This window comes from Polistes canadensis, unplaced genomic scaffold (genome assembly GCF_001313835.1).
Source record: "Polistes canadensis isolate GaletaPanama2010 unplaced genomic scaffold, ASM131383v1 scaffold_349, whole genome shotgun sequence".
Classification (NCBI taxonomy): domain Eukaryota; kingdom Metazoa; phylum Arthropoda; class Insecta; order Hymenoptera; family Vespidae; genus Polistes; species Polistes canadensis.
The window spans coordinates 80,106-92,329 of NW_014569896.1; the positions used below are offsets into that span (position 1 = coordinate 80,106).

Below are 12,224 nucleotides of genomic sequence, written 5' to 3' on the forward strand. Positions count from 1 at the left end.
ATATATATTTTTTCTACTTCTTCTTCTTCTTCTTCTTCCTCCTTTTTTCATTTCTTTTTTGTCTTCATTTTTATTTTCCTTTTTTTTTTTTCCTTTTTTTCCCCATCTCAAAGCTTTCGAGCTTTCGTCGAAGTAAGTACTCTTATATATAATATCTTTTCTCTCACTCTCTCGGTCGAACTTGCGAGCTTTTATTCTCTCTTTATTTTTCTCTATTCATCTATCTCTCTATATTTCTCAAACAGGAAGATAAAAATTGTTTGTAGCTTGGTTCAGACGCAATCCAACATCGATACTCCTTTCTTTATTGCGACAACGTCCAAACCTTACTGAGAATCATCAGTCACAGTCATGAAACCCTCTTCTCTTTCTCTCTCTATCCCTTTTTCTTCCTCCACTTCCTTTCGTTTTTACTTGCCAAAGGGCGTTCTTTGAATCAAGCTAAGTCTTACCAACCGAGAAAAGAACTTCGAACGCGTTGATACATTTTCTTCTTATATTTCTTCTTAGTTGAAATACTAACAATTCTCTTGCACGAACAAATATTATTTGAATTCTTTTATCGTGAATGATTTTATACTATCTTGATTACGAGAAGAAGAAGAAGAAGAAAAAAATCAAAGAATTTTACAATGAAAAAAATGGAAAAATTCATTTAATTAATTATTCGTGATTAATATTATTCGTTAAGTAGGACAATTTCCGATTTTTAAATCTACGTTGGATAATAAATTGAATTGTTAATATTTAGTTATTTTTATTTTCCGATGGTTCAACGGAAGAACGAGTAATTATTTAAACAATTGGAATTATATTAGAATACAGCAACTCAATTATCCTTACTTCGTGAATTACGAATTTGTCAAGATGTAATTAATTGAATTATTTCAAGAGTTCAAATTCGTTAGCATCTTAAAACTTGTAACGACGTCAAAATTCTTTAATACGAGAATTAGAATTTCAATCGATTTTCTTTATTTCGAGAGTTTAGAATTTGTTAGCATAAATATAACGTAATAATTGCAAATTGATATTCCGTGATTAAATGACATTACAAAATATTATTTCAAATGTTTCATAATTTTTCGAACGCTTCGTATTTATTTAAAATATGTACAATTATACGTTCACACATAACATTCTCTCGATTGTATAAGTTCATTAATACACGCGTGCATTTATGCATGTAGAATAAAGAAGAAATATAAAAAGAAAAATCATCAACGCCATTGATGTCTTATTCTCACGCTATAAATTATCCTAACAATTTCTACACCTGAGAAATTCTAAAGTACCAAGATTCTTCCTAATTGTCTTGCGTAATACGATTCGCTCAATTTGTATCCAGAACTCACGTGAAAACGTCATTATCTTGATGGATTGAACGAACGTTAATTATAATAACAATTCAACCCGTATGTTAGTACAAATGGTTATTACGTGTTCCTAAAGACTTGATTGGTATGATTATATAACTTTATGAATATTAAAAAGATTATCATAGTTCCTAATGCAATCTAATTACCTATAATAATTAATCGATTATTATATAGCATCATTGTGAATTATTTCATATATTATTAATATACTAATATTAGATAATCACAAAATATTATATAATTTAAATAATTACTTCTAAAATAATATATAACACACACACACATATATTATATTAAATAATATTTTTCAATATGTATATATATATATATATATATATATATAAAAAACATTATATCATAAATTATGTTATCTAGAATGGTATAATATTTGAATATATTAATTAACCATATCCTGTATAGAATATATGTACGTATACCAATATTAATGGTCAAATATATGGTAGATAATATCTATTGTAATAACCATACAGGTGTGCGTGTGATTTATTTCGTGATTTGAAATTATGACCTATGCTTTTAGTTACAAAATCCGTACCCATCGATCGTGATACCTACGTACGAACTTTCCAATTAATCCATGCCGATAGCTCATTGAACAATGCTGAATAGGGAGTATCATTGATGGCTTTGATCTCTCACAAGAGGATATGGCGTTAGTAAACAATTTCCTGGCTCTCTCGCATAGAATCGATTTCGATGAATAAAATGCTTGCTTTACGATCGGAATGTGTTCAGCAATGTTATCTCTCATTGCTCTTTTAACATCTATCCCTGGCTCGATTGAACAAACTTTATCGTCTCGCGCGCACGTGTGATATCATCTAACTATACAAACTATTCTGTTCTATTTTAATTTAACCATTCGAATAACTCTAAATGTTTTATTTTCTTATTATTTAATTCTAATAAAAAAGAACGTTTATATATATATATTTTCTTTTGTTCTACGTTAATTAATATGTCTGCTATATTTATCTGGGTCAGTGTTATTTTATTCAACATTTTTATTCGCGATATTTTATTTCCAATGTTATATTCGAATATTCATTGAAAATATATTGTAAAAATACGCTTATTGTGGTAACGTTATATATATATATATATATATTATTCATTTAATTATTATTTTAATAGACCATGTATGAATGATTTTTTCTTTCAATTCTTATTCGACTGTAAATTTGTCCCTTTTTTTTTTTTATTTCTCGATTTATTTAAGAAAAATAAGAGCGATAAATTTATATTTAAATTGTATTCATTACGCATAACTTGAAAGAGTTCTCTCGAATTAATTTAATACGCGTATTTCCAACCGCATCTTCCTCTTTGATCTTGTAAAATAACTCTCAAGAAGTACCAACAAGTTTCGTTTCGTCCTTTTTAAACTTTCTCGAGTATCCTTCCGTGAAGGATATATTTCAAGCTTCACATAGATACTCGTGTAAATTGCTCGAACTAAATTGTATCCTACTCTTTCTTGAAAAAGATTAAGTATAGTTATATCAATAGATACTTAATGGAGAAAAAATATTTCGAAAATTTAAAACGATTCTATTCTTGAGATAGATTGAATATTTATATATTTATATATATTTTCTAAATATATATTTATGTGTATATGAACGATAAGAAAATTAAAAAATACGGTCGACCATTTTTATGAAACAACTTGAAGATACCATGTCAATTCGAAAAGAATTTCTCAACTACTCTTTTTTTTCTTTTTTTTCTTTTTTTTTTTCATTTTCAAGACAAATATCTTACACCGTTGAAAAGAATGATAAAGGATTCGTAGAAACTTTATTCGCTAAGTGAATTGGACCGTGCACTCGAATAAATTTAAAGATTCCTTTTACTCCCGTGCACATATCTAACGTATTTCATCGAAATAAAAAAGATTAGATTATCGGAATGACAATGAGAATGACGCGTTCCTTTCTTAGAAAATCGAGAGAACTATTAAAATATATATATCTTTACTAGAAATTGATATTACACATTTATATGATACATAAAAATCAAAGTTATCAGATTCGCATTTGAATCGATGAAAATATATATATATCACGTTTTCACAAAATGTATAATAATAATAATAATGATATTTAAATATAATTATATTACCATTGTATGCAAATCGGTTGTATTATTTTACAATAAACAAATAATTGTTTTGATATCGTCAAAGCCAAACGTTTCAAAATACGATTCTCGTTTAAATTTACATTTATCGGGATAAGGTATTAACAATTGTAATTAATTTACAAGGTACATATTTATTGAAATAATATTATCGAGTGAAACAAAATTATAATGAAATTCTTACTACGGCGTAAGCTTTGAAAACGTTTCCTATAACAGTTTTTAAAAAGTATTTGAACAATTTGACTCGTTGAAGAAGAGTTAAAATAAGAGAAAAAAAAAAAAAAACAAGAAAAGGAAAGAAAAGAAAAAACTGTTCTGAAAGTGTTCATGCGTTCAGTTGCTCGCGAGACGAACTCTTGAAGAGTACGCAAGCCTGATTGCAATCTCCGACTCATTCAAGGAATGAATATCGTCTATCCTTTTCTTTTTCTCTTCAATGAAACTTCGAGCTTTCAAGAGATGAGACTCATCTTCGATCAGACGTAAACACTGTCATATTTAACGGTGTATATATTTTTCTTACGAGTACTCATACATTTTTAATGTGAGATACTCTGCTTTGAAAATTATATTATACCTATTCAATATTAATAATTTCAAATATTATATATACATAGAAACGAAACGAAACGAAATGAAACATTTAACTTTAGTATAAAAAAAAATAAAATATAAAATAAACCAGAGAATAGAGTTTTCTATATCAATTTTTTCTTCTTTTTTTTTCTTCATATATTCATTGTAATTTCATTTAAAACACAAGTATATCGCGAGAAAAAGAAGTAGAAGTAGATAGGTCCACCCCCCTCCTCCCCCCGTACCTAACCCCTTATATAATAATTACTTAACATTTCCCTTTTTTTTTTCTCTTATTTCTTTTTATTACATAACAGCATGCCGTACTTTATCCGACCCTTCAATTTTTCAATTTAACCGTAACGTTATCGGAGATGAGAGTTCTCTCAAGAGCAGCATCAGCACACCAAAGCAGCCACGAGAAAATTCATGAGAATTTCTTTTCACCCTCTCCCTCTCCCTCTTTATTTTTATCTTCTCTTTTTTTATTTTCTTTTCTTTTTTTTATTCCTTATTCACAAGAGAGAGAAAGAAGCAAGTCGATTTTTAAAAATGGGGGTGAGGTGGGGTTGAAAAGAGACTTGACGAAGACGTTTCGTAAACAGAGTGAGTGTGTGTACCCTCGTTCATTCGTTTCTGTTCTCTCCCTCTCACTCTCTCTCTCTCTCTCTCTCTCTCTTTCATTTACTCTCTCTCTCATTCACTCTCTTGCCTCTTATGAAGACGCTGTCGACTTTTTCTCATCGTCCGGAAAGTTCCGGACGGTTGCGGGTCGTTGGCCATGTTTTTCCGGAAGCTGTTGACGGCCGGAGGGTTAGTAGTAGTATTAGTACAGAAAAAAAAGAAAAAAAAGAAGAAGAAGAAGAAGGGTAGGCGGCAAAAGAGCGTTTAAAAAACTGTGAAAAACGTCTGCGTGTAAGGGTGGAACAGAATGAGACGAGAACAGGGATCGGCAACTGGATGAATTTGTTAGTTGCATCCTCCTCCTCCTCCTCCTCCTTGTCCCTTTCATTCTTTTCTTTTTTCTTTTCTTCTGTACTTTTAATTTTTCATTCCTTTTACTTATGTTAAAGTACGAGAAGAACGAGACTATTTGAAAAGTTTTAAAAATGTCTCCGCGTTTGAATTAACAAACAAAAATTCTCGAATATAATAATACCAGGTTGTTCCATAAGATACAATTTTTACACATCCAAATAAATATCAATATAATATCTAATATGAATGTGTGTGTGTGAAAAATAATAACGATCGTGATAAATATACGAGAAATAATTATTTAAAATAAAAGATACAAACGTCCACATAAATTCTTTTCGTACTACTTTGAGTATGATTTCGAGTCGTATATAGAAACACGCATGTAAGTAAATTATATTTGAACGCATAAAAGTGCATTTACGTATTTACATATTATATAATATATACATAACAAAAGCGTTTAAATATTTTCCGATCGAATATGAGAAAGGATTATCGCGAAGAATACGATATTAAGCTGTAGAACGCGCGAATGGCATCCTATGAGAATGCAAATGGGTTCTCTGCTGGCGTTAAATTTGCGAGAATGTCGTGAACGACGAGACGTCTTGTTGAAACGTTTCTGAGTAACGTTTAAGAGAGACGCATGACGTCGTCTTCCTCGTCCTTTTCCTCCCCCTCTCGCCCCTTTCTCTCTGTCTTTCCCGATTCCAAGCAGCCAACCAACCACCCACCCACCCACCTATCCACCTACCTTCTTACCTATCCCCCTCATCTTTCCTCCTTTCCTCCTTCTTCCTTTCTTCCCAAGTTGCCAACGGGAGAACTTGCAGCTGTTGGAAATTATCCACTTTGATTGCCGTTGAAATTCGTGCAACGAAGGAAGGGAAAACCAGAGATCTATTAATTTTCCAATCAATCTCAAGTAATTAGACATAGTCTTCTTCGGTACTATTACCTTACAATCTTTTCACTGTGGAAAAAGTAAAACTTTCCGGGTTATATATATATATATATATTTCTGTAACTTCTATGAAAAATTTCTATATCTTTTTATAAATTATTATTGCATTTGAAATATCACATGAATTATTTCAATCACATCCGAGTATATCCTATTTCCATTCGCGATACTATACGATGATGATCAAACGAGGATCATGCTATTTCTTTTTTTTTTCTCTTCTTGATTTTGTAAACAATCAATCGTGTAAAAAAACACACACGAATCGATCAAACTAAAATCGATGCAGTTACTCGTCAATCAAGCGGATTTAGAACGTATTGCAAACACCATTCGTTACGAGCTTGACAAAATAGTAATCAAATTTCGAATCCAAAGGGTTGTATCACGGAATGGTGACATCATTTGGATTGAACGTCAAAATGAGTTCTCCAGGTTTAATAAATATCAGTTAGTATACAAATAATCAGACTATCTCAAAGGCTATCATAATTACAAACGTATATTAATATATTGCATGTAATTATTTATCAGTATTATTTGAAATATATTCTCAATTAATATTATATATCAAAAATAAAGAAAAAAGAAAAAGAAAAGGAATAAAACAATTACTTTTGCATGAAAATACAAAAGCAAACCACAAAATTGCAAATAATAAATAAAATAAAACGTAACAGAATATAAACAAGTATTATTATAAATTTATCCGTTGATGTTCTCGATTGATCGAATTTAATTACTTGCCAATGTCAATATCAATTAAATTAATTCGTCGTCGTATCATTCGGATATAGCTCCAATCGCAATTACGCGAAATAATGTCGATGGAAATGTAGTATCTTTCTATTTTTCTTTTTTTCTTACTATCGCGAATATCTAGAAAATGTCTCTTAAACTTTACCAAAAATAAAGACAAAAACATGATAAAAATACGACATATGATTGTTGCATTTTAATGTAATTAATACTATTATTAAAAGCAAGAAGAAAAATGTTCTTTCTTTTTAAAAATAAATAGTTCGGAAATACTTTTTCTATGAATATCAAATAAACGTGGATATATATATATCTTCTTTTACTATTATTTTCCTTTCTTTCTCTTTCTCTCATATTTTAGAGTCAAGCACACGCGTCATTTCTTTCATCCTTTACCTTATCGTCATATCTTTTGAATCTTAGAAGCAGCAAAAGTTGTACCTTAGAGAGTGAACCGTGCACCGTCGTACCGTACCGTTCGTACCGTTCGTACCGTGCCGTGAACTTTATCGCTATCGATCTTCTCTGAAATGGAAATTTCGACGAAGCGAAGAAGGTCACTGGTTGGTTCAACGAAAGAGAAAGAGAAAAAGAGAAAAAGGATGCAAGATAGGAAACGTGTGAAGGCGAATGAGCAAAGCAAGTGCGGAAGATCGTTTCATAGTCGAGAACTATGAGATCGAACATTGAGATTGCTCGAACTTTTCAAGATCGTTTACGATGGAAAAGGAAAAAAAAACGATATAAGAACTTCATCGTTATGAAAAAAATAAGAAAAAGAAAAAATTCACAAATTCAACAGAAAAAATATATAAAAGATCTTGACGACTAAATACGAAAATTCAACATTTGTCAAATTAAATAAAAAGAAAATGAATTACCTAAGAAAATGAAAACTAAACTTATAGCAATGTTTACAAAATATTTCAATCTTACGATTAAAAATATTTATTTCTCTTATATATTTTTATAAACGATTTTTTAAATTATATTAGAAGGATATAGTTTCCTAAACGAAAACGCAATGAATCATTTTAAATGTTATTTCAAATAAAATAAGTAACAGATATATTTTTAATGATAAATAAACCTCTATGGATAAACAGGGATTGAGATAAAAAAAAATAAAAATTATAAGAAAAATAGAGAGAGAGAGAGAGTCCAGTGTGTGGTTTCTTATATTTCTTATTTTTTCCTTTTCCAAAAGAAACGAACGAGAAAATCTTTTTTCGAAATCGAGCAATTCGCAGGCATCGACTGAGGTCTTAGCAAAAAGAAAGAGAGAGAGAGAGAGAGAAAAAAAACTGGTAAAAAGAAGGTGAAGCTCTTTTTATAGAAGACCTTTTTTCCCGCGTAATGTTAGAAAAACCCTGGTTGAAATTTTCGGACTTGTGCAAGTTTTCTTCTTTCCTATCCTTTACTTAGAAGACGTTTTACCGAGTTCATTTGGTAAGAAATCGTCGTCGTCGTCGTCCTGGAAAACGCGTACACCCACCCCCTCCTACCATCCCTTCCAATATCGTGCTAGGAAATCGAATCGAGAAAGTAAGCGAACCGGCAAACCAACGAAAACGATTGTGCTCAAGTACGCGAAAGCTTTGGCTTATCCTATTCTCTTTTACTTCGACTAATAAATGTTAATTCTTCTGTTAAAAAACTTAAATCTTCCTAACTTTTCCATTTTTTTAATTCTAAAAATCCTAAATAGTATTAACGAATTTTGTCACAGAGATTTTTGTTTAAATAATTATATTACATCGAAGGGGAAAATTAACCCACGCACGATATTGGTGCAAAATTTGACTAAAATATATTTATAATATAAATATACGGTTTTTTTTTACGGAAGATTTACATTAACGATGCACAAAATTAAAGACAAAAATTTATTTAACTTCATTTAAATTTACATGTTCTCACAAAAAAAAATCAAATAAACGCGACGAATGAAAAATATGATAACGTAAAAGGTAAAACGTGTTATTAGAGTATAATTAAACTGGATAATATTTTCAAAAATATATAAAATGTATATTAAACGAAAAACGAATTACGTTGAATTAATAATAAAACTAGAAAGATAAAAAGCCCCAAGGAAAGTACATTAAAATCTACTTAAATTAAAGCAACTTTCTTATTTGATGTATCATCTCTCAAAGCTTAACCACTTATTTGTATTTTTTTTTTTATTTGTTTGCAGAATGTGCGTCAAAAAGCGGAGGCTCGGTTGTCGAGCATCATTCTTCAGCATACTGGGAGCAACCCTTTAGTCAACCTTATTTCGACAACACAACCAAGAGAGAAACTACGACAACAGTCGGTCAAACCGCTTACTTACATTGCAGAGTACGCAATCTTGGAGATCGTGCTGTAAGTTTTATCTGCATATTTTATTTCTTTCTCGTAATTAAAAACATTAAAAGACAGAAAGAAAACAACTGAACGATTGAAAAATAAAACAACGAAAAACATTTTTACGAATATCAATAATTAATAATAAATTTCACGTTGTCAACCTATTACTTTCCTAGTTATTCAAAAATATAAGATAAAATGAAAATATAAAGAATAAAGATTGTAAAATCATTAAAAAATTTGTTATATGCGTGTATATATTGTATGCATTCGGTATTGTTATTAAAATTGAAAAATCCTATTTTTCTAACAAAAATTCCATCAAATTTATCAAATATGAATTCGTTCGATTGGAAAGAAACATTTTCTTCTTCTCCGTTGGTTATTTCTTTTATTTTTCCTTCTCTTTCTCTTTAAATTCATATTTCGTATTTTCCTTTCGAAGTAAACGGTTGACTGATCTCACAATAACCTCCTACCTCTCTCTCTAAATTCATATTTCGTATTTCGTTTCAATGTAAACGGTTGACTGATCTCACAATAATCTTCTCTCTCTCTCTCTTCTTCTGTTCATCATTCAAAAAGATGAAAATTCTCACGATTATTCAACGTGTATAGTTAATTATTGATATGGTAATTGTTTAAAAAAGATAATAGTTATTTCTAATGACCCTAATCTTATGTTTTGTTGACTTATAACTTGAAAATCGGCACGCGCGTTCACTCTTGACGTAATTTCGCGGATAGGTGCGTCATAGGTGTGACAGAACTTCGACAAAGAGATAAATTCACGCAAGGAGATTGTGTGTGTGTGTGTGTGTGTGTGTGTGTGCGTGCGTGCGTGTACGTGTGTTTGAGAGAGAGAGACAGAGATGGAGAATAGAACAGGTCGACATCACGCGTTATCGCTTGGACTCATGCATCAAGCTCGGTGACGCGCCAGGAAGCCGTCGTGCTCCAATCACCGATCGTAATCGGCGATAAATCAAATTTCGCAAACGTCCACTCGACATACATACGCACAAACGTAGGACACACGAATCCATACATATATATGTGTGTGTGTGTGTGTCCAAGGAAAATACGAGAGTCATGACGCGATGACTTAAGAAGATCGAAATATTTTCTAAAAATATTTTCTCAACTTAAAAATGAGTCAGCTATTGTCACGAAGATCGTTCAATTTTATCTTGAAACATAGATATATACATGCATTTTATTTTTTCATTAACTTTTTCGCCATTATACACGTTTAAAACTGCTTGACTTATTCTATTTTTGTTTTTTTTTTTAATATTAAAATAAATGTGTCGATCGAAAAAATAAAATAAAATAAAAAAAACATTGTAATATATATATAACGTGCGAGTAAGGATACAAATGTCATGGAAACGTTATAGATGATTCATTTTATACGCGCGTTGAATCCGAAATAAAAAAAGACAAAAAATAATAAAAAAGTTCTTTTGACCGGAGCAAAAGGTAGAACTTTAGAATTCTCTTTTGGGGGGAAAAAAAGATGCACAGGAGTGTACGTTTTCACGAATACTATGACGTCGGGACAGATCATAGAAAATCGCAATAGCAATCGTCACGCGCGTATCGTCCGATAAACGTTCTGTTGACTATTTTTCTTTTTTATTCTCTCCCTCTCTCTCTTTTTCTCATTTTTTTTTGTTTCACTTTTGTGCAATTTCACCGTAGCACTCGTTTCCGGATCAACAGGGAATGATCATCGTCCCCTTGTTGGAGTCGTTTCATTGCATCGGTAGTCTCCTATGAACAATTTTCATCAACCAACTTTCCCTCGAATGTAACAAAAATTACAAACTTTTTCCCATACTATCGACAATATTTAATTCTTAATTTTAGAAAATATCTACGCTAATAAGTCTACTTTATTTTTAATTGATAATACTTTGAATAATTCACAATAAAATGTATTTCATGAAAATTATTTTCAATTATCTAACACGATTAATTATTAAATATATAAACTGGCTAACTAATTAGAATACAAAAAATAGTTTGATATACTTATATCTTATGCTACCTTTCATTAATATTGTTTAATATATTTGACTACAGGTATCGTGGATTAGAAAACGAGATCTACACATACTAACCGTAGGAATTTTAACTTATACGAATGATCAACGCTTTCAATCATTGCACAGCGATGGAAGCGACGAATGGACTTTAAAAATTAGTTCACCCCAAGTCAGAGACAGCGGGACTTATGAGTGCCAAGTTTCGACCGAACCGAAAATCAGTCAAGCATTTAATTTGAGCGTAGTGGGCAAGTATAATTCCTCATTTATTTTATTATTATCGAAACGTTTGGACAAAAAAAAAAAAAAGAAAAGAAACTAAACTAAAATTAATAACGTGATCAATAGTTTACGTAAATATTTGACAAAATTTCATTAACCGTTCTCGTATGAATTTCAATATTTTTCCCTTAAAAAGTTTCACGATCGTCGATAACGACGTTAATTCAATTAAAATACTCAAAAATTATATTATATATATATATTTATATATCTTCTATGAATTTATATATATATAAATACATATGTAAACGACAGTGGTGGTGGCGTTACGAGTTACAATACCGCATTTCGTATTGCTTACCCAACTCTAAATCAATTATCACTAGGTGCCACCTCTCACGATATAAACCACATGCATAGTGATTTTAGTTCGCGGTAGAGTTAAATTCACTATCTATATCTCTATACCATTCTGTGTTATACGTTATTTCGGCAGTGTCGAAAGCGAAAATCAATGGCAATTCGGAATTGTACATCAAGAGTGGAAGCGACATAAACCTGACTTGCATCGTACTGCAAACACCCGAGCCACCTTCCTTCATTTATTGGTGAGTATTTCTAATAACACAATTTCTTTACAAAATTGTTTTGTATTTATTTGTTAGAATATATATATTTTATTTTTTGTTTTTTTTTTTTTGTTGTTGTTGTGTAATAATAAATTCCAATGAAAACTACATTTAGTAATATCATTCAATTCCTCATCCTTTA

At 30.5% G+C, this 12,224-nt stretch overlaps 1 protein-coding gene across 6 annotated transcripts in view; it reads left to right on the plus strand.

The window, feature by feature from the left end:
* LOC106791890 (T-lymphocyte activation antigen CD86-like) overlaps window positions 1–12,224 on the plus strand; it is a 93,990-nt gene that overhangs the window by 56,259 nt on the left and 25,507 nt on the right. For all 6 annotated transcript variants that reach the window (XM_014757881.1, XM_014757884.1, XM_014757885.1 and 3 more), the window contains 3 exons: window positions 9,026–9,195; window positions 11,269–11,479; window positions 11,950–12,061. In XM_014757881.1, coding sequence (XP_014613367.1) covers window positions 9,026–9,195; window positions 11,269–11,479; window positions 11,950–12,061 — 493 coding nt within the window. The remainder of the gene's footprint in view (window positions 1–9,025; window positions 9,196–11,268; window positions 11,480–11,949; window positions 12,062–12,224) is intronic.